Raw genomic sequence first — 23090 nt, 5'->3', positions numbered from 1 at the left:
GTGTTCTCCCTGTGTCTGCGTGGGTTTCCTCCGGGTGACTGTCTGTGAGGAGTGTGGCGTGTTCTCCCTGTGTCTGCGTGGGTTTCCTCCGGGTGACTGTCTGTGAGGAGTGTGGTGTGTTCTCCCTGTGTCTGTGTGGGTTTCCTCCGGGTGCTCCGGTTTCCTCCCACGGTCCAAGAACACACGTTGGTAGGTGGATTTGCGACTCAAAATAAGTGTCCGTATGTGTGAGCGTGTGAGTGAATGTTTGTGTGTGTATTGCCCTGTGAAGGACTGGCGCCCCCTCCAGGGTGTAATCCCGTCTTGCGCCCAATGATTCCAGGTAGGCTCTGGACCCACCGCGACCCTGGACTGGATAAGGGTTACAGATAATGAATGAATGAATAAATAATTAGGCGTTAATAAAAGAGTTCAGGGTGTTACAGTTTAAAGTCACCAGCCGGACCGCGACTAAACCCCTTGAAGTTAATTTCTGTTCATCAGAATTACAGATGTATTTGTCTTTTTTTTTCCAGGAAAACAATCTCTAGTGCCATAAAAGTGGCTTATATAACTCTACACCTTGAAGCCCCATCTCACTTGCTGATAATATTAGTTACTTAGGTTTGTGACATCAGAAACCCTGCTTGTTTGAATCTGTGTTTCTGAGAACACTCCACTTACAAAAAGTGCAAAAGATCAGCCAATGCACTGACCACTTATTTCACTCATGATGCTTCATCATCTACTAATGAATAAACAACACCACACACTCATGTTAACAAAGTTAATAATTTCATTTCCTCTTTAGAGGGTCTTAAAGAAATATCTCAAAGAATTGATATTATTTTGGGACAGACCCTTGCGGTTATTTCCCTACGAGCAAAAGAACGAGGGAACGAGGGAGCAAGGGAACGAGTGCAGCGAGGTGTAAATTTGAGACGTGCTCTTCTCTTCCATCCGGGTCCTCCGCGCTCACGATGACACCGCGGTGACGTCAGGGGGGCTTCAGGAATGGCGGCGCTGCCGAGCGAAACTTTACGAACAGCGCATTTTTAACCAAACTCGACATTTACGCCGCCGCCGCGCTCCGCCGCCGAGACACGGGCTCCGGGAAAAGGAGGACGGGCTGTTAGCAGTTGGGCGCCGCGGACTGGAAGCGCGGAAGAGTCCCGGCGGTGGCGAATAGGGGAGTTTATCCGCTGCTGGCCTCTCGTTAGCGAGCTGCTAGAGGAGCTAACAGTGAAGGGTCTGTAGAGAGTGGGGCAGAGAGGCTCTGTGTTTACCGTCCGTGTGGTTGATGTGTGCGAGTTTGTAGCGCGCTGTGGAGCAGTGGAGGAGGTGTTTGGGTGTGTGTCTGTGTGTTTAAGCCGAGCGGGGGTCTCAGGTCGCTGACACTGCAGCACTAGCGGCGGTCCCCTGTATGAAAGGATGGAGAGTTTAACGCTGAGCGATGTGGAGCAGAAATACTACTCGGACCTCTTCGTCTACTGCGATGTGGACAACACCAAGAAAGTGGCGTCCAACGGCAAAGTGCTGGAGCTTTTCCGAGCGGCCCAGCTTTCCAACGACGTAGTGCTGCAGGTAAAATACTAGCAACTTAGTCCCAGCTTTTACTAATCGCTACATTAACAACCCTGAGACGTCCTCGGGCTGTGGTTAACGTTTCTGAGGTTTAATCCCGGACTAAAAGTTTCCAAACGCCCTCCCAACCCTCTCCTTCCACTTTTTAATGATCCCATTTTGTGTCATTAAGTGTTTAACCCTGTTAGCATGTCTGTGTGGTGGTGTTTGTAAGCTAGAAAACATACCATGGGTTAAATAAGAGTTCAACACCATGTCCAAAACAAGGATTCATACCGCTAGTGTTTGTTACATCATAAACCTAAGGAACCAATCCCATCAGCTTGCCGGGTGTGGCTTTGGCGCTGCCGGCACCGACAGAGGGTTGGGTAGAGATGGGGGCGGGGATTAATTGTATATTCATAGACCCACTTTAGATATAAAAGTCATTGATTAAACCCCTCAAAAGTAATGTCTGTTCAGTTTCAGAGTTAGAGGTGATTTCCGAGTTAAATCTAAAACAAAAATCAATACACAACATCGTCTAATCCCTTAAAAGTGATTTATTTTTAACTCTGGACCTTCAGATCCATCTCCACCTAAGCCTCCACCCCTCGCTGGCAGCTCGACAGCTCCGCCCCATGATTGGCTACTTAGGTTTATGACATACGTAAAACTGTCTGCCTGAATCTGCCCATTTTGAGACGGCCTTTGGAGCTCTACAGTTTGAGATGCTCCTTGTTGTCTGAGAGGGATCTGGATGTGTTGTTCAGGTTCTGCTGTTCTGGGATCAGCTGTACATTTGTATGTATTACAGGACTCCCTTGCTTTAAAAAATATTAGAATCAGTACGAATAACTAAAATTACAGTTAAAGCAGTTCCCATAATTCATTCATTCCTTCATTCACTGTTTATACTTGCACCTAGTTGTAGGAGGAACCCTTGTCTCCACCGTGTCCCAGTAGTAAAATAGCTCTAATTCAGATGGTTTTTGCTGAACAAAGCTGTATGTGTCTCTCACATTTTAAACAGTCTTCCTTTCAGCGGCTGGCGAATTGTGGTCGCACTGTGTGCGTTGTGCCCAGCTGCTCTCTGACTGTGTGAGTTAGATTTGATAAGGTTTGCTGGCTGATAGCACACGTCATAGTGCAGAGAACTGTTCTCTGATAGTGACTTTTGCTGACTGCCTTCACAGTTTTGCTATTAGACATCATACATAAGAACAGGGTCCTCCAGGTTCAAAACCTCAGAATAACTAAGTGGTTAATATGTAAACACTCAGAGGGGTTTGATGTGCAGCGCTCGGTTATAGAGAAACTGACCGACGCAGAAGTGTTAGGAACCAGACGTCTGAAGAGTTTAATGCCTCATGTCCACCATTAGCACTCGTGAAGTGGCCAGAGTTGTGATCAGATCTGTATCCAAAGGGACGTAGGGTTACGCCGGATGATCCTAGGACAGGTAGAGGCTGTGATATAAACATGACAGATGTTTACAGGCAGTCGCAAATCCTCATTAACGCCAGCACTTTGCAGTAAAGTCTCTGAATGGCTCCTGTTGTTTCAGATTACTGAGCTCTGTGGCGCCACCCGTCTTGGTCACTTTGGTCGGAGCCAGTTCTACATCGCATTGAAACTGATTGCAATAGCCCAGTCTGGACTGCCCCTGCGCGTCGAGAGCCTCAACACCGGTAAGCGACGTCTAAACTGCTTTGTTTTTTTTGCACTTTCACGAAATGTGTGGGTCCAGCACGTGTTTCTTTCAGTTTTCTGAGCTCTGGAAGGCACACAAATGTCAGTAAACATTATTTATTTATTATGAAGCCTAATGGAAAATGGCTCTTTCAGATTCTGAGTCCACCCCACTGTTATTAGGAAAACAACAGCACTCCAGCAGTGTGGTCTACGCTGAGGCTTCACTACAGGTTCTTAGATTACTTTCTGTTGTCGGTGCAGTAGTCTGCGGTGTCTCCTCAGCAGGGTTTTCAGGCGCTAGCTTGAAAGCGTCCAAACCCTGTATTTAGATTTGGGGAAATGACTGGTTTCGTAGATGAAGGGGGGAATGAAAAGCGGGTGGCCATGTAAATAAGCAGGAAATAAGGACATCCCTGCAGGCTTGGAGATACTGTAAGAGAATGGAAACTGAGTCAACAGGAAATTGCAAAAAAAAAAAAGGGGCCCTGAAGCACAGATATACTTTGGAAGCAGTGTTTCCTCTGCTCTGTTGGAGCCTGAAAGACGAAGCACCGGGGTCTCGTCGTCGTCTCGTACGACTTGTGATAGGATTTCAGTTCAGTTTTATTTATAGAGAGGTTTTTTATGATGGCTGTTGTCACAAGCCGCTTTACAAAACTCCCAGTGATAGCCCCAAGTCGTCTTCCGCTAGAAAACATGAGCACAGCCGACATATTCCCCACATACGGCGTCGGCCGATTGGAACTGAAAACAATGACGTCTTTTAGTGCTGTAATCCTCGGTTTGTTTGAGCCTGAGTGTTTAATTCATTCTTATACTGTATATATTAAAATATAAAGTATAAGAAGAATAAATTAGGGGGCGGGCATGTTCTCCCTGTGTCTGTGTGGGTTTCCTCCAGGGGCTTTGGTTTTCTTCCCAAAATCCAAAAGCCCAAGCCCATGTCGGTAGCTTGACTGGCTGTGGGAAATTGTCCCTAGGTGTGTGTGTGTGTGTGTGAGAGAGAAACCGTCCACACGTGTGATGAAACAATGCTGATGTATTCTGTGAGATTACACTGAGTGTTAAACGAGGAGTGTGTTTGCCGTACTGAGTTACATTCCGAGTAAAATCAACAATGAGTAGAGTCTACAATATATGCAAATGCCTTTCTGGGTGGATCCTGTGCTTTGTCAAGATGAATATGAAAATCAGAGATTATAATAGGAAGTAATAACATTTCTGCTGGGTTGTTGGTAGGAAATGAATTTACACCAACGGCTGTTTGGTGCTGAACAGTCCAAAGGTGTTGACACCATGAGCTGGTGAAACTGGTTTGATATTAATTAACTTGACGGCAGCTTTTCCAATGCCTTCTAGGACTCAACAGACACAGTAGTGGCAACAGTCTCAGCAGAGTAGGAGTCTCGAGGCACTTGGCTCTGTTTTGTCAGTCATTTTCAACCATACTCTGCCGGCTCAGTGAGCGGCTATCGCTAACGTACACCTTATCGAACTGGGAGAGTACTACAGCATCAGACACGGTCTGGGCTCATTCAAACACAATCTCTGACTGTCATAGACAAACATCACTGGCTCCTGTTTGAACAACTATGCCATGACATGCCTGAGTATGAGAATGTAGTTCTAAAAACGCCGGCCTGGTTCCTGATTTCATGCTGAACTCCAGCCACTGCAGGATTTTCCTGCAAAAATCCATCAGCAGCCCCTGATTAAATGTAATGAAACTTGCTCCGAGAGGTCAGGTATTAGATGGTAGTAATATAACACTGGGCTTTTGAGAAGAGCTTTTGAAAGGGTTAAACTAATACACACTTATAAATGATATTATTGGGCTGGAGTTAGGGAAGGTTTAGAGTTGGGAAGTGGACTCAGATGAGCGTTATTGCTTCACCTCTCTCCTCTGTTGGGTTTTGCAGTGAAAGACTTGCCCCTCCCACGCTTCGTGGTGGGCAAGAACGAGCAGGAGGCCAGGCATGCGACCATGTATCCGGACACCGAGAACCAGGGGCCCTACTCCAGTGTGATCCCCAGACCCCCGGGCAGAGTCCAGCCCAAGAAAGTGTCCACACACGAGGTCATCCAGCCCGTTGTGGCCACTGTTGATCCTCAGGTCTGTGGATGTTTTAATATTTACTTTTAATAAAGTGAGTTTTCGAGGCTGTGCTGGTTTGTTATTGACTCATTAACGTTATTGATACATGTATTTAAAACACTAGAAACAGCCCAAATCATTATAATCCTATGGTCTGCTCAATACACCCTTGTGTTTGAATGTGTTTGCTTCAAATATCAATTTCAGATGAATGTTCTCTTTGTTTGTGGTAATTTCACGCCACACCCAGCAGCGCTACCGGTTTGGGTGTATGTCCTTGGGAAAGGTGTGGATGATGATGATGTGATAATTTGTTGTTCTCTCTCTCTCTCTCTCTCTCTTTCTCTTTCTCTCTCGCTCTCTGACCCCAGCCAGACACAACTTCGCCTGTAGTGTCCCCTCATCAGTCCCCACCCACTTCGCCCCATGCGTGGAGAAAGCACAAGCGGCAGGCGAGCGGTGGCGCTGTGGAGAGACAGCCTCCAGTGGCAGGAGTCGTGTGGCCACCATTCAGAGAAGCACAATCAGGTACCCACTGTCAATCAATTACCCACTACTTGTGACCCACTGTGGGTCAAGATTCCACTGGTAGTGACCTGGTCCACTGTGGGGCAGGTGCCCACTGGTAGTGACTCAACCCACTATGGGTCAAATGTCCACTGGTAGTGACTCAACCCACTATGGGTCAAATGTCCACTGGTAGTGACCCAACCCACTATGGGTCAAATGTCCACTGGTAGTGACCCAACCCACTATGGGTCAAATGTCTACTGGTAGTGACCCAACCCACTATGGGTCAAATGTCCACTGGTAGTGACCCAACCCACTATGGGTCAAATGTCCACTGGTAGTGACTCAACCCACTATGGGTCAAATGTCCACTTGTAGTGCTCACTGGTAGTGACCCAGTGTGGGTCAAGTGCTCACTGGTAGTGACCCAGTGTGGGTCAAGTGCTCACTGGTAGTGACCCAGTGTGGGTCAAGTGCTCACTGGTAGTGACCCAGTGTGGGTCAAGTGCTCACTGGTAGTGACCCAGTGTGGGTCAAGTGCTCACCGGTAGTGACTTACTGTGGGTCAAGTGCCCACTGGCAGTGACCCGACCCACTGTGGGTCAAGTGCCCACTGGTAGTGAACCGACCCACTGTGGGTCAAGTGCCCACTGGTAGTGACCTACTCTCAGTCAAGTGCCCACTGGTAGTGACCCGGTCCACTGTGGGTCAAGTGCCCACTGGTAGTGACTCACTGTGGGTCAAGTGCCCACTGGTAGTGACTCACTGTGGGTCAAGTGTCCACTGGTGGTGACCCGACTCACTGTGGGTCAAGTGTCCACTGGTGGTGACCCGACTCACTGTGGGTCAAGTGTCCACTGGTGGTGACCCGACCCACTGTGGGTCAGGTGCCCACTGGTACTGACCCACTGTGGGTCAAGTGCCCACTGGTACTGACCCGGTCCACTGTGGGTCAAGTGCCCACTGGTAGTGACCCGGTCCACTGTGGGTCAAGTGCCCACTGGTGGTGACCCGACTCACTGTGGGTCAAGTGTCCACTGGTGGTGACCCGACTCACTGTGGGTCAAGTGTCCACTGGTGGTGACCCGACTCACTGTGGGTCAAGTGTCCACTGGTGGTGACCCGACTCACTGTGGGTCAAGTGTCCACTGGTGGTGACCCGACTCACTGTGGGTCAAGTGTCCACTGGTGGTGACCCGACCCACTGTGGGTCAGGTGCCCACTGGTGGTGACCCGACCCACTGTGGGTCAAGTGCCCACTGGTAGTGACCCACTATGGGTCAAGTGCCCACTGGTAGTGACCCGACCCACTATGGGTCAAGTGCCCACTGGTAGTGACCCACTGTGGGTCAAGTGCCCACTGGTTGTGACCCGGTCCACTGTGGGTCAAAGTGCCCACTGCTAATGGCTCACTGTGGGTCAAGTGCCCACTGCTAATGGCTCACTGTGGGTCAAGTGCCCACTGGTATTGACTCACTGTGGGTCAAGTGCCCACTGGTATTGACCCACTGTGGGTCAAGTGCCCACTGGTATTGACCCACTGTGGGTCAAGTGCCCACTGGTATTGACCCACTGTGGGTCAAGTGCCCACTGGTATTGACCCACTGTGGGTCAAGTGCCCACTGGTATTGACCCACTGTGGGTCAAGTGCCCACTGGTATTGACCCACTGTGGGTCAAGTGCCCACTGGTATTGACCCACTGTCGGTCAAGTGGCCACTGGTAGTGACCCACTGTCGGTCAAGTGCCCACTGGTAGTGACCCACTGTCGGTCAAGTGCCCACTGGTAGTGACCCCACCCACTATGGGTCAAGTGTCCACTGGTAGTGACCCACTGTGGGTCAAGTGCCCACTGGTAGTGACCCGATCCACTATGAGTCAAGTGCCCACTGGTAGTGACCCACTGTCGGTCAAGTGCCGACTGGTAGTGACCCGATCCACTATGAGTCAAGTGCCCACTGGTAGTGACCCCACCCACTATGAGTCAAGTGCCCACTGGTAGTGACCCACTGTCGGTCAAGTGCCTTGTTAAGAGTTCTCCACTATTAGTCAAGTACCCACTGCTGTTCATCACTAACTGTTTTGTTGTTGAAAACAGTGATGACAAACTGTGGTGTGCCTCTAGGATTTCACCATCTTCAGCTTATGATTAACTTTTTGCTTCCCTTTACAGAAAAGTCCTATGATCAGCAATGTCAGTTCTGCTCAGATACTTCCAGCGTAACTTCTACTATGTTTTCAGTAATAACCCTAACAAACCAGCACCAAATATTACCCAGAATACCTTATGAATAAAAAATATTAGTTATAAAATATGTTTATAACTAATATGTGTTGTAATGTGTTATGATCAGAGTAATAATTAAATCTACAGTGGGTTACATGTTTACAGTTATTATTGTGTGTAAAACATCAAACATCTTTAGGATGCTTGTAAATTATTAGACTTTGCTGTTTTTGAAAAACTGGATGCTGTCGAACAATTGCTGTGCCTCAGAAAAAAAAAAAAAAAACCAGAACATAATCCTTTCTCTGTAGTTTTGAGTCTGAGAGTGGTTCTGTTTGTTGATTTAGTCATAAGCCTTGCCCAGTTCAGTCATGCGTGTCATTGATTTACCTCCTCCTCCTCCTCTCTCACTTTCTCTGAGAGGAGATTTCAGGACAAGAACTGGACGTTTGCTCGTGGAGTCAAGCCACACTGCTTTTCTCCATATGTTTGAGCTCCTTGTTGCTTGTTTGCTGAGTTTGTAGTACAGTTACTCCACTAGAAGAATAACGCGGGAATACACAGAGAGCCACGTGCAATTTGAAAACGTTTGCCCCGTTTCCTCATCTTCACTTTATATCCTTCACCTTTCTGTCAATGAAACAGGTCCGGTAACAGGCGATGGGCTTTGGTCGGCTCACTCTCCTCCTCCGGTTCAGGAAAGCTGGGTCAGTTTCACTGACACTCCTCCCTCCAGCACACTTCCAGCAATGCACCCCTCTTCTGCTCAGGTACCGTCATGTGTTTTGTATTTGACGTATGCACGTTCTCACTCAGCTCCTGTGTTGTGGTGTCTGCTTTCACGAACAGGTCAGCGTTGATTCAATATTTGTCGAGCCCAAACGGGGTAGACCTTTTTACAGAAACCTGCAGCAAACAAAGCAAGTAGCCATGGGAGCTGAGCAAATGTTTACATATGAAACAATTCATGACTTTGCCGTGTCTTCTGATTTTCAGCTGTAGCTCTGCCAGATAGTGTGGTCTCTAATGTACTGTTTTATTCTCTTGTATTCCTCTTTGTTTTCCTACTGCTCCTGCCCTCACTGACTATAGGAGAGCACAACAGTACGAACAGTGGCATCGGCTGCAGCTACTAATGAAATCCAAAGACAGTCCAGTGGCTACGACGACCCCTGGAAGATCACAGATGAGCAAAGACAGTATTACATTAACCAGTTCAAAACTATTCAGCCTGATCTAACAGGTTTTATTCCTGGTACGTACACCCTGGCGTAGTCTCTCTGTTAGGACATTGTGTCACATTTTATTAACCATCATTGTTGGGATCAAAGTTGACGTTTGTAATATGCAGATGAGCCTCTTATTGGTTTAGTTTAAAGTGTTCAGCCTGGATTCCTGAAAACAAATGTGTTCTATGTTTTTCTGCTGGACTCCCACCATCCTGTAAGAACGATAGTACAAATAGTGTTGGGTTTCCATCAGTGGTTTATTAAATTTACACAAATTACATTTACATTTTTAATCAGGGGGTAGTGTCGCAGTCACACAGCTCTAGGGACCTGGAGGTTGTGGGTTCGATTCCCGCTCCGGGTGACTGTCTGTGAGGAGTGTGCCGTGTTCTCCCTGTGTCTGCGTGGGTTTCCTCCGGGTGACTGTCTGTGAGGAGTGTGCTGTGTTCTCCCTGTGTCTGCGTGGGTTTCCTCCGGGTGACTGTCTGTGAGGAGTGTGCTGTGTTCTCCCTGTGTCTGCGTGGGTTTCCTCCGGGTGACTGTCTGTGATGAGTGTGGTGTGTTCTCCCTGTGTCTGCGTGGGTTTCATCCGGGTGACTGTCTGTGAGGAGTGTGGCGTGTTCTCCCTGTGTCTGTGTGGGTTTCCTCCGGGTGACTGTCTGTGAGGAGTGTGGCGTGTTCTCCCTGTGTCTTCGTGGGTTTCCTCCGGGTGACTGTCTGTGAGGAGTGTGGCGTGTTCGCCCTGTGTCTGCGTGGGTTTCCTCCGGGTGACTGTCTGTGAGGAGTGTGGCGTGTTCTCCCTGTGTCTGCGTGGGTTTCCTCCAGGTGACTGTCTGTGAGGAGTGTGGGGTGTTCTCCTTGTGTCTGTGTGGGTTACCTCCGGGTGCTCCGGTTTCCTCCCACAGTCCAAAAACACACGTTGGTAGGTGGATTGGCGACTCAAAAGTGTCCGTAGGTGTGAGTGTGTGTTGCCCTGTGAAGGACCGCCTTGCGCCCAATGATTCCAGGTAGGCTCTGGACCCACCGCGACCCTGAACTGGATAAGGGTTACAGATAATGAATGAATGAATACCAGATGAGTTAGCTCTCACCGTTTGGATTTTAAAGATCCCATTGTCACTCTTGGTGTGGTTGGCCAGCGAGGACACCCAGCCGAACTGCTTGTTGAACATATCCAGCATTCATTTTTAATCAGAAAATTTATATTTAATTAGAAAAAATGATCCAATGTTGAGATTTTACGATCTCAACGATAATCTAACGATATAGTGGTGAAATATAATCAGTCTCTAAAGCAGTTTAGTACATTGCGAGGCACACTGCAGTGCCAGTATGTAATGTTATTTTCACAGCGCGCATGCACAGATATAAACTGTGTAAATATTTAATAATAATGCTCTTTCATTCTCTCACTGCGGTGTGAATTCTCGTCTAATAACCTCGTGCCTCACTGTTATTTCAGGCTCTGCTGCGAAGGAGTTTTTCACTAAGTCGAAGCTGCCTATTCTAGAATTGTCTCACATTTGGTAAGTAGCTTTTCTGAGTGTCCTTTGATCTTCATTGTTTGTGCTCAGCTGAGTGGCCTTGTTAAGCCTCTTCAAAACCTGATATGAGTCCAAGGCCTTGTACGTCATACTTTTTCATAACAGTAATAACCGTTATTTCATGGGCACTTTGCAAATGTCTCTTAACTGTTTGTGCTATTATTTACACCATCTGCAGTGTCTGCATTACTTTGCCTGAGTCATGCTTTAAAGAGGAAGTGGGCTTCCTGTGCAAACCACAACGTTTAACCAGTGTTTTTTTTTCACCGTAAAGTTTTGAATTTATTTCCTCAACTTCTGCTGTACTTTCTCTGCCCTGCAGGGAGCTATCAGATTTTGATAAAGACGGTGCTCTGACCCTGGACGAGTTCTGTGCTGCATTTCATCTTGTGGTTGCTAGAAAGAATGGTTATGACCTTCCCGAGAAGCTCCCCGAGAGCCTCATGCCAAAGCTTATTGACCTGGATGACTCAGCAGGTAGGGAGTGCAAAAGAAAAGCCCGTAACCGTGACTCTGATGGAGAAATAAAAGAAGTGATATTTCAGAACATTAAAGGGGTACCCGGGCATGTTTCAGCTTGATCTCTTCCTCACACATTGGGTATCGTAGAGTCATTAACCACAGGCAGGAATCAGAAAACCCCTCAACTTGAAACCCACTTATACTAGATACTATTGGACTGATCCTAAATACAAGTGTAAATACAAATATCTTAACCTCTGTCCGTTATCTCCTTCCTTAATGTTTTCTGGTGTCCTTGATGGTCAGGTAGAGAGTGCTAACCATTGGAAGTCTCTAGGTCAAAGCCAAAAATCAGGGCACCTTTTGGGCGTGACTATCAAAAGCTGGCAACAGCTGCACCGCTGTTCCACCAGTAAATTCCTCAATTTGCTAAACTTCCTTCGTGAGCGATAAAGTATCTATCTGTGTCTCTATCTCTGCATCCAGCCAGCCATCAACCCATCATCTAAAACTGCATGATAAATGTGCTGCTAAATGTATACTGTGTGTGTACACACATACATACACTACCAGTCAAAAGTTTGGACACATCTCATTAGTCGTTGGTGTTCACTGTATAGAGCTGTGTACCAGCCCCAGTTACAGTCTCAGACACATTCAGAAGGGAGCAGTTCTACAGATTAACTTTCGACGAGGCCTCGGCTGTTCACTGAAAATCGTTCCAGGGGACGACCTCATGAAGCCGACTGAGAGAACGGAGAGAGTGTGTGAAGCTGTCGTCAAAGCAACAGGGGGCTACTGTGAAGAGTCTAAAGTATAAAACATATTCTGCTTTGTTCAACACTTCTCTGTTTACTACATGATTCCATATGTGTTCCTTCATAGTTTTAATGTCTTAAATAGTCATTTACAACGTAAAAATAATAGAAAAACAAAGAAAATGGCCCAAATCTAAGGAGACCCCTCACTGAATAGGTGTGTCCAATCTTTTGACTGGTACTGTATCTATAAAAACACAGCTACCTTACAGCCAACTGGTGCACGCAGGGTTTGGAAAAGGTTTCCCTGAACACTCTGAGCGTCAGGTTTTCAGTTTTAACCAGTTCACTATAGCAGTGCACTGTGGAGCCACTGCCACAATACATTTTAATGTATTTTCCCAGCATGCCTGATCAAGTTTGGTAATGGGTCCCGAGGAATAGCACTGAAAACCACTGCCAGATTGCTCTCACAGTTCTGGCCTTAAGTTTTAAAAGGGGCACCGCATAAATACAGCGTTTAAGTGTCTTTTTGTGTGTGTCTCTGTTCCAGGAGTCCCAGAACCCGCACCTGAGGTGGGCTTCTCTGGTTCCCCAGTGGAGGTGACCCCCAATAAATCCCCCTCTATGCCTTCCCTGAACCAGAACTGGCCCGAGCTCAACCAGAGCAACGAGGTTTGGCTTGTTGTACCACATCTTATTAAATTGTGTTAAGGTATTTATAATCAACAGATGGTTCTAGATCTCACAGGTTTGCCTTGTGCTGAGTGTTTCTCTTAGGTTTGAATTTAACACGTTATTGTTATTCAGAAGCTCAGCTTTATCTCGCCAACAGTTTGTGGACAGCTGCTCTTTCAAAATATTTTTTTTTTTAAATGAACAAATAGTTTGTCACTGTTTTGCTGCAGTAAGTTTCTGGGAGGATTTTGGACTTAAACAAAAAATAAGCCACAAGAACATTAGTGAGGTCCGGTACCGACGGTGGAGGGTTAGTTTTGAACCACAGAGTTCACTCTGACTCATTCCAGAAGTAATGACTGATGCTCTACCACTCTAAAGAGCAGCCTAGTGCTTGGGTGTTTTATTCACCTCTTACCCACATTTGCCATTAGTGAGCTAAAGGTGCAGCTGTTCAGTTTTATTCTCGTTTTATTTATGCAAGCAACGCCAGCACAACTGAACCCGTACGTCCAAGGTGTGTGCACCTTAAAGTAGCTGAACTGCCTCATTATAAAAGGTGTCTAAAACTTAGGGACGGAGTGTACTTAAATAACTACAAACACACCCTCTAAGACACGTGATGTGTGAGTGTTACCACGGTTAAGACTACCCAGTAAACATTTAGCCGTTGATTCAACGTTGAAATAACGTAATGACTGCCGTCTAATCAACGTTCTCTTAAGGTTGAAAATGAAAGTTGAAAAGACGTCCAAACACAGACATTGAAAAGACGACTATTAGACGTATTTTGGACGTCCATTGACGTTATTAATTGGTCCCGAAATAAATTACTTGTATAAAACGCATTTTGGACGTCCACTGACGTTATCGATTGGTCACCACTTAACTAACTTATTAAGATGGATTTTAGACGTCCATTGACGTTTAAAATATGTCCTTGACGGACAGACTACTTTTAGACCCATTTTGAACGTCCAGGGACGTTCCTTGTTTACTGTGTAGGCTATGGTAACTTTTTTTCAAGTTAAAGGAATCTGTGGGCAATGCTAACTGCTAAGGGATTTTACTGTACAATGGTGTCAAAATAAAAGCGTGTTTCTTTGGTGTCACGTATAGCTCTCTTCTTCTCCGTGGAGTAAACACCGGAGTCTGTAGCTGTACTGTAGGCGCCCTGGTGTTGTTGATAGCTGACATGTCTCTGCTCTGTCTCTCCAGCAGTGGGAGACTTTTAGCGAACGCTCCTCAAGCTCACAAACTCTGACCCAATTTGATTCTAACATTGCACCAGCTGACCCTGTAAGTCAATCACTTAGTGCTCTTTCATGATTAATGGTTTTTCATTAACCCCGTACTCTTGGGATTCTGTCTGGAAAATGCATGTGTTCATTGCCAATTCATCCGCCACTATACAATCTTTTTATTTATTTATTTATTTATTATTTATTTTGCTTGCTTAACTCATGAATTATTCTCTCACACACTCCTTGTTGGTGACTGTTGAAGTTCTGTCTGTTTTAGATGTGTCACAAGTTAAAAAGTAGTAATAATAATAATAATAATAAAATGGATTTATAGTTTAGCTCAATGCCTTAGCGACGTACGTTTTTCCCGCAGCCGTTTGGTCTTCATTCTTCTTTGCTGCACATTTTGTGGACCTCATTTAGCAATAAATTTATATCGTGTCACGGCAGGGATGACTGATTTATGTTTAATGTTTTTACAGGACACAGCAATAGTTCATCCTGTGCCCATCCGTATGACTCCTAGCAAGATACACATGCAGGAGATGGAGCTGAAGAGAACCGGGAGTGGTAAGGGCTGGTGTTCTTACCTCTCTTTCTTTTCCTGATGGATTTCTGTTTGGTTTTTGAGTCTGTGCCCTCTCCCCATGAGTTTCTTTATCAGTGTTAAAACTGAAAAGGTTGTGAGGCCAAGCTGCTGCGTGTGTGTGTGTAGTGTCTGAGCTCCATGTCCTGAAGGAGTGAATGTGCTTTAGAGTAAGACTGAGGGGTAGTAGCTCTATTAATGTGTCCTTTGCCTCTGGATTTCACAGACCACGCACATCCAACAAGTCCGTTAATGCCTAAACCACCTGAACACACAGAGGAGAAAAAAATAGCAGCAGCAATTAAATTTCCTGGAACCACAGTAGGTAGGTTTATTAAAGCAACTGTGAGCTTGTCTCGTGATCATCGCACCACGTGACTGGAGTTTGAGGAAGATACAAAATTTAAATAATGTCTAGATCAACGCTGGCTTCCTCTTTTGTTGTATTTATTTATTTATTTATTTTACAGGTGATGGTTATAGCAGCTCTGATTCCTTTGCCTCGGATCAGGAGCCCATTTCAAGTGCTGTGACCAGACAAAGGTAAAGACTATTGCTAACGCATCACTCACGAGTGGGTTTTTGTTTGTATGTGGTTTTTCAAAAAGGAGCTCAGCCTCTTCAGAATTATGAAGCATGCCTCGCAGTGCTTATAGGAACAGCATTGTCTTGACAAATCTGTTCGAAGGAAGAGGCGGAATTCCTGTAAGCCCTAATGGTGTGTGTGTGTGTGTGCGCGCTGAGCACTGTGCTGTTGGTGGTTGTGAACAGGAGTGTGTTTGTTGCAGGTCTCACTCTGGGACGTCTCCTGAAGGACTGAAAGTTGTGGCTCCGCCGCCTCCCCCTCCTCGCCCCCACGCTTCACACTCGCGTTCTTCCTCTTTAGACATGAACAGAAACTTTACGGCTGTTCCTGCAGGTACACACATCACTCACGTTGTGAGCTACAGAGGCCGCGCCGGCTGTCTTTGTTCCTTAATGAATAGTACAGTGAGAAATACTAATCTTGCTGAGAGTGAAGGAAAAGGAGTAGCCGTGGTTACCATAGTTTGATTGTTTTTAATATTTTAGCTTCATTGTTGGTCATATTAGAAGTATTATGGTGGTGAGAAATTTGTCTGTGTGTGTGTGTGTGTGTGTGTGTGTGTGTGTGTGTGTGTGTGTGTGTGTGTGTGTGTGTGTGTGTGTTTTAAATGTTTGACAGGTGCCCAGCAGCAGGCCGGAGTTGTGGCTTTTCCCCCTGCTGTTCCTCCTCGTCCCCTGGCCACACAGGTACTCCTTTCTAATTTCTAATTCAGTCAGACGTCCTCATTCTGTGCTGCTTCCTGTTTCGAGAGCAGAGACTTTAGAATTGTCCCGCCTCCTCATCTGAGTTCCTCCAATCACAGCGCTGGACTCGTGCTCATGTGGAAGTGCAAGGACGAGGTTAAACAGAGCAAAATAAACACAATGAGAAACAAGAGCGCTGAGTACTAATAGATGCTGATTGGAGAGACTCAGACGAGGAGGCGGGGCTATATTTAAATTTCTACAGAAGGTGCAGCACACAATCAGAACAACTCATTTTTGTGTTGTTTTCACATTAAGGCAGACCACAGAAAGCTCACTGGGTTGTTTGATTTCACAGTGTGTGGGTTGGTGGGCTCCAGATCCCCACATGCACTGAATATGTGAGGGGTTTGTTTATCCCCCATAATATATTTCCACTAAAACAGTACTGAAACTATACAAGTCTGGTCTATTTCCACTTAAGCAGAGGTGTGTGTGTGTGTGTGTGTGTCCCTTCACATGCAGACATCAGTGCCACACGGCCATCGTTCAGTAGATGGAGACAGTCTTCCAGCTCATACCAGCACTTCACCCCAGCAGATCCCAGAGCAGCCCAATTTTGCTGATTTCAGTCAGTTCCAGGCCTTCACTGTGGAGCAACCAACAGATGATGGGGAGAAGCAGCCAGAGTGTGTGCAGGTGAGAGAAAGTCCTAAACAGTTAGTCTGAGTTGACTGAAACCATTGGAAGACTTCTAATAGAAATCTATAGAAAGATTTTTAAAATGGACCATAGGAAGATCTTTATGTATCTTTATTAGAGGGTGTTTTACTAGCTACTGCATGGATGTTAATGTCAGACACGTTCAACACTTGCTGTGACTTCCTCGTGTTTCTCATAGACCGAGGTCTGTGTCAGATTTCACTAAATTTCATCAATTATTTTGAAAGTCATAAGAAAATATTTGGGGCCAGTGGTGAGTGAAAGACCCTGTTTAAAACCAAATATCACATGTACACTACAGCTTTATTCCAGATTACAGATATTTAATTGTATCTAATTGTGAGTGTTATAGGCGACACGGTGGTGCAGCAGGTATGTGTCGCAGTCACACAGCTCCAGGGGCCTGGAGATTGTGGGTTCGATTCCCGCTCCGGGTGACTGTCTGTGAGGAGTGTGGTGTGTTCTCCCTGTGTCTGCGTGGGTTTCCTCCGGGTGACTGTCTGTGAGGAGTTGGTGTGTTCTCCCTGTGTCTGCGTGGGTTTCCTCCGGGTGACTGTCTGTGCGGAGTGTGGTGTGTTCTCTCTGTGTCTGTGTGGGTTTCCTCCGGGTGACTGTCTGTGAGGAGTGTGGTGTGTTCTCTCTGTGTCTGCGTGGGTTTCCTCCGGATGACTGTCTGTGCGGAGTGTGGTGTGTTCTCTCTGTGTCTGTGTGGGTTTCCTCCGGGTGACTGTCTGTGAGGAGTGTGGTGTGTTCTCTCTTTGTACACGTGGGTTTCCTCCGGGTGACTGTCTGTGAGGAGTGTGGTGTGTTCTCCCTGTGTCCGCGTGGGTTTCCTCCGGGTGCTCCGGTTTCCTCCCACAATCCAAAAACACACTTTGTAGGTGGATTGGCGACTCAAGTGTCTGTAGGTGTGAGTGAATGTGTGTGTGTTTGTGTCTGTGAAGGACTGGCGCCCCCTGCAGGGTGTATTCCCGCCTTGCGCACAATGATTCCAGGTAGGCTCTGGACCCACCGCGACCATGAATTGGATAAGCGGTTACAGATAATAAATGACTGAATGAATGTGAGTGTTATATATAAGGGGCATTTCCCATTTAACCTTTCCCCATTTTAAAATGAAAATGTAGAAAGGCTCATTAGGTTCTCTGGTCTTTTAACTAGCACACCACTGAGGACAATGTAACATGCTGCAAATGACCCCACTGTGTGATAACTCTTTATTTAAGGCTCTGAGCTCTTTCTGGAATTTCTTTAGCTCAACCTTCTACTGTTCTTTGGTTCCAACTGAGAACAAATGTCACTGGTTCAGGAACCAATTTGTTGGTGGAAACACTCTCAGCATTTCCAAATTGGGTGTTTGATCAGGAACTGAACCGGTTCCACATTGGTAGAAAAGGGCTGTTAGAGAGCTGCAGCTGCTAGATGCAAGAACAAAGAGAACCGACAACACATCACACAGCCTTTTTGTTTTGTATAAACAAAGCTATTTTTAGATTTTCGAGATTTTCCCTGTAATGATCCTGTAAAGAACTTTCAGTTACCATTTGCATGAAAGCTGCTCTGTCACTAAACTAGCCTTGCCCTCTGTTTCAGGTGGAGAAGTGTGCAGACGCTCCTGGAACTATGAGAACTGTAAAGAGTGAAGCTCAGCCAGAAGAACGAACTGCAGCCACTGTGAACTCTGTAGGTGTAGTTCTCTTTGTACTTGTATAATTTGAGCTGATATGATTGTTGAACGGGCGGCACTGTTTGTGAGGAGTGTGGTGTGTTCTCCCTGTGTCTGTGTGGGTTTCCTCCGGGTGACTGTTTGTGAGGAGTGTGGTGTGTTCTCCCTGTGTCTGTGTGGGTTTCCTCCGGGTGACTGTCTGTGAGGAGTGTGGTGTGCTCTCGCTGTGTCTGTGTGGGTTTCCTCCGGGTGACTGTCTGTGAGGAGTGTGGTGTGTTCTCGCTGTGTCTGTGTGGGTTTCCTCCGGGTGACTGTCTGTGAGGAGTGTGGTGTGCTCTCGCTGTGTCTGTGTGGGTTTCCTCCGGGTGACTGTCTGTGAGGAGTGTGGTGTGTTCTCTCTGTGTCTGCGTGGGTTTCCTCCGGGTGACTGTCTGTGAGGAGTGTGGTGTGTTCTCCCTGTGTCTGTGTGGGTTTCCTCCGGGTGACTGTCTGTGAGGAGTGGTGTGTTCTCCCTGTGTCTGCGTGGGTTTCCTCAGGGTGACTGTTTGTGAGGAGTGTGGTGTGTTCTCCCTGTGTCTGTGTGGGTTTCCTCCGGGTGACTGTTTGTGAGGAGTGTGGTGTGTTCTCCCCGTGTCTGTGTGGGTTTCCTCCGGGTGACTGTCTGTGAGGAGTGTGGTGTGCTCTCGCTGTGTCTGTGTGGGTTTCCTCCGGGTGACTGTCTGTGAGGTGTGTGGTGTGTTCTCGCTGTGTCTGTGTGGGTTTCCTCCGGGTGACTGTCTGTGAGGAGTGTGGTGTGCTCTCGCTGTGTCTGTGTGGGTTTCCTCCGGGTGACTGTCTGTGAGGAGTGTGGTGTGCTCTCCCTGTGTCTGCGTGGGTTTCCTCCGGGTGACTGTCTGTGAGGAGTGTGGTGTGTTCTCTCTGTGTCTGTGTGTGTTTCCTCCGGGTGACTGTCTGTGAGGAGTGTGGTGTGTTCTCTCTGTGTCTGCGTGGGTTTCCTCCGGGTGACTGTCTGTGAGGAGTGTGGTGTGTTCTCCCTGTGTCTGTGTGGGTTTCCTCCGGGTGACTGTCTGTGAGGAGTGTGGTGTGTTCTCCCTGTGTCTGCGTGGGTTTCCTCAGGGTGCTCCGGTTTTCTCCCACAGTCCAAAAACACATGTTGGTAGGTAGATTGGCGACTCAAAAGTGTCCGTAGGTGTGAGTGTGTGTGTCTGTGTTGCCCTGTGAAGGACTGGCGCCCCCTCCAGGGTGTATTCCCGCCTTGCGCCCAATGATTCCAGGTAGGCTCTGGACCCACCGCGAGCCTGAACTGGATAAGGGTTACAGATAATGAATGAATGATTGTTGCACGTTGCTAATTAAGGGCTATTAAAGTTTTCTTTAATAGCATCCGTGTATGAGTATGTTCCGTGTGTGGCCAAAACTATATTCAAAGTGAAACATATAAAACAATCTAGAAGTTACTTTTGTTCTCTGGGTATATTTTTGAAAAATGAATCCGGAAATCCTGACCCAAATTCACCACATTATGAAAAATAGTTTTCAAAAATTCAAAATTTTTAGAGAACATTTAATTTCTAGTGCTTTTAAAGTGAATTTTTTTGGGGTTGTGTGTTTAGTTTTTAGAATTAAAAAGGTGATGAATTGTTAGCAACATTTGCTGTGATTATTTCCACTCTTCCATCTTAAGCCTGAAGCTTTTGATGATAGATATTTAAAAGAGTGAATTATGGGAAGAAGTTGTGGCTAATTCAAAGAAGTTAAAGCATTAAATTTCTGCTTGTGTTCACATTTTTATTTTGTCGGCACTAATGTAATTATTCTTTATTAAAAAGGCCAAAGGATCCACTCCTCTTGCTCCCCCTCCTAAACCCGTCAGACGGAGGCTGAAGTCAGAGGACGAGCTCAGACCGGATGCGGAGGACCACCCGCAGAAGTCCGGTGTGGTGGCCACTGTCCTAGCCACTCAGCCGTCGATTCCAAGGTTACCCCCTCCGAACAATGCCGGCCGAAGCCTATTAATGGAACCACGGTGGCATTGTCCTGTGCTCATGTGTCTTCTGCTCTAAATAGGTCCGCTGGGAAGGACAAGAAGGCTATCCAGGCTTCCATTAGAAGAAATAAAGAGACGAACACGGTTTTGGCTCGACTCAACAGTGAATTACAGCAGCAGTTAAAGGTGTGTTTAGACCAATTCTCGAAACCCATAGCTTCATAGGCACACATTCATCATCGGGCCCCTACAGACCACTGTCTTCCCCGTCGTATTGGCCCCAACACCACCACGGCGCTTCAGGGTAGGCTGTAAATTTGGACATGCAATAATCATCTCAAGACTTATAGCGATAAACGATATCATGTTAAAAATCTGAGTCACGTGAGCAGTTTATTCAACCGCTGTAATAGATCTGCACCAGATGCAGGAGCTGCAGCACAGTATGTTTCAGTATTAATCAGTGTAGCCTTTTGCACAGGCCACAAGCGGCACCGTGGCAGTAAAATGCACATGCACGTGAAGAGCAAATATGTATTTTTAGGGTTGTTTTTGATGTTTTTCTCTTCAGAAACCGTGCACAACTCAGTTCTCCTGCTGAATGTACAAACTAAGCCCATATAAGCATTCTGATTTTCCGAAACAGGAGGTTTCACACGTCTACTCCATTCGTTTCATATAAACGGCATCTGTTTAATACCTGTTCCCAGTACAGTTTTTAGAAACAGACAGACAGCATGTTTATAGAATCACAACAGAGAGACAAAGTAAACAGAAGTAGACTAACGTTAATGGGAACTGAAGGCAAGAGAAAGGAGGTAGGTTTTACAGCTGGTTTTAAATGTGGAAATGGAGTTGGCCTCTTGAACAAGTGGAGGAAGAGGGTTCCAGAGATGAGGAGTCAACCTTGAGAAAGCAATAAAACTGTGAAACACCTGTTATTGTAGTGTGGGAGGTTTCAGGGCTAAATTGGAGCAGCCTGGTGGACAATCTTCATTAACTCCACACTGCACCAGTAAGACCATGTGCATCCAATGGTTCAAACATCGTGTCCTGAAGGCGGTGCCGTGTATCAGGACGACAATGCACCAATACACACAGCGAGACTGGTGAAAGACTGGTTTAATGAACATGAAAGTGAAGTTGAACATCTCCCATGTCCTGCACAGTCACCAGATCTAAATATTATTGAGACACTTTGGGGTGTTTTGGAGGAGCGAGTCAGGAAACGTTTTCCTCCACCAGCATCACGTAGAGACCTGGCCACTATCCTGCAAGAAGAATGGCTTCAAATCCCTCTGACCACTGTGTGTTGGACTTGTGTATGTCATTCCCAAGACCAACTGACGCTGTATCGGCCGCAAAAGGAGGCCCTACACCACACTAATAAATTACTGTGGTCTAAAACCAGGTGTTTCACTTTCATTGTCCAACCAAGGCTACTTCTTGACCCACTCGTGCTCTTTCAGATATATACATACACACACATCGCACACGTATAGTTTCTCATGAGCTGTATATGTTTAATTTCCCTATATTCACTTTTCCAGGACTTGCTAGAGGAGAGAATATCTTTGGAAGTTCAACTGGAACAGCTGAGACCGTTTTCTCATTTGTAACCACGTGAAGGAAGAACTGTCGGGAGTGATCGGAAGAAGGTCCAGCGGGTCCTCCGCCAGGACGCACATTTCAGCCCTGTATCCCCTCATCCTGCGCCTGTCGCTCTCCCTCTGCGAGAGGAGGGAATCTGCTGCTTCCTTCCACATCGCTCTCACGCGTCCCCACCCTGACCCTGAGGGGATGTTCTGAGAGATAGGGGTAGGAACATAATAGATTTTGGCACTTTGATGAAACAGAGTTTGAATTGTTGTTAAAACATCAGTCCTCTGCTGCGAGTCTGCAACACCGGGGGTAGCCACTGCTCTCGAGGGGGGCGCTGTTCAGAAGCCTAAAGGGAACGCGCTAATGCTCCAGTAGTTGCAGTGGCAGCCAAGTGAAGTTTAATAACCCGTGTGCTGTAGGCCGGTCAGAGGTCTGATTTTGGGGAGATCATGCTCTGTTTCAGAAGTACGTTAATGAACGACAGTCAGTGCTAGGCACTCGTTCATAATCCTTGTAACCTCCCTAACCTGCCAGTGGAGGACACATCTAACGCGTGTTTGTGTGTGTGCGTGAGCAGTGGCTACAACTATACGGCATAATGCGTCAAAGACTGCTCTGTTTTCTTCTTTTAACATCTGTGGTATAATGAAATGATTTTTTTTTCTCTCTCTGCCCTGTACAGTCATTGACCCAGTGTAACAGAAAACATGGCCCCCTGCACTCGTAAGAATACGACGCCTGTACTGTGCCTCACGTGGCGCACAATCAGACTCACGCTTCGGAATCAAGCTTTCGTGTGACGTCGGCTCTAAATGTGAAACCTGAAAAGTAACGCGACTGCACTTTCGTCCCCTCGGCTTTCCTTTGTTCGTCACCGCATGTCCTTCGTGTTCTTATTTGATCTAAAACTGCTCTTAAAATCGAACCACTTGATTCGTGTGTGAATTATCTTAACTAGTATGACTTTTACGTTATTCGGATTCGTCTCATCCGTTTTGATTCTTTTTCTCGTCGTTTGATTCGTTTTTTTCCGTCGTCCCCCGGTTTCTTTCCCTATTCCTTAAAGCCTTAGACCCGTGGTTCAGGTTTTCACACCCACCTCCGTATCGTTTCCCGTGTTGAATCAAGGTGAGCCGCCTTTTTCCTGCTGTTCAGGTCGATGTACTGTATAAGGGGTTCGTTGTATATTGTATGATACACACCTTTTGGTCTCATATGTAAATTTGCATTAATTGCTGACTAACAGCAAATATTCTATTTAATTGCTTATATTA

The 23090-nt window shown here is 46.5% G+C and overlaps 1 protein-coding gene across 2 annotated transcripts; it reads left to right on the top strand.

Annotated features, from left to right (window-relative positions):
• Nucleotides 1–951: 951 nt before the first annotated feature.
• On the top strand, nucleotides 952–23081 carry reps1 (RALBP1 associated Eps domain containing 1). Of its 2 annotated transcripts, XM_066659069.1 has the most exons (20): nucleotides 952–1563; nucleotides 3110–3233; nucleotides 5157–5350; nucleotides 5704–5860; nucleotides 8714–8838; nucleotides 9161–9323; nucleotides 10760–10823; nucleotides 11164–11318; nucleotides 12615–12736; nucleotides 13958–14038; nucleotides 14466–14553; nucleotides 14796–14894; nucleotides 15040–15112; nucleotides 15358–15488; nucleotides 15774–15841; nucleotides 16364–16537; nucleotides 18155–18244; nucleotides 20057–20205; nucleotides 20295–20400; nucleotides 21765–23081. In XM_066659069.1, the coding sequence occupies exons 1-20, from the start codon at nucleotides 1411–1413 to the stop codon at nucleotides 21831–21833; spliced, it is 2385 nt and encodes a 794-aa protein (XP_066515166.1). In that variant the 5' UTR covers nucleotides 952–1410; the 3' UTR covers nucleotides 21834–23081. The 2 variants fall into 2 exon arrangements, with proteins under 2 accessions (XP_066515166.1, XP_066515167.1); XM_066659070.1 differs by lacking the exon at nucleotides 13958–14038.
• The last annotated feature ends 9 nt before the right edge of the window (nucleotides 23082–23090 follow it).

Source organism: Hoplias malabaricus, unplaced genomic scaffold (assembly GCF_029633855.1).
Source record: "Hoplias malabaricus isolate fHopMal1 unplaced genomic scaffold, fHopMal1.hap1 scaffold_189, whole genome shotgun sequence".
Taxonomy (NCBI): Eukaryota; Metazoa; Chordata; class Actinopteri; order Characiformes; family Erythrinidae; genus Hoplias; species Hoplias malabaricus.
The sequence above is the reverse complement of the archived record's forward strand: the minus strand, read 5'-3'. Positions and strand labels throughout refer to the sequence as shown.

Coding starts and splice junctions, on each gene's coding strand:
- reps1 (XM_066659069.1), top strand. CDS start 1,411: ATGGAGAGTTTAACGCTGAGCGATGTGGAGCAGAAATACTACTCGGAC. Junction 8,839..9,160: donor TGCACCCCTCTTCTGCTCAG/GTACCGTCATGT, acceptor CACTGACTATAG/GAGAGCACAACAGTACGAAC. Junction 12,737..13,957: donor AGCTCAACCAGAGCAACGAG/GTTTGGCTTGTT, acceptor CTGTCTCTCCAG/CAGTGGGAGACTTTTAGCGA.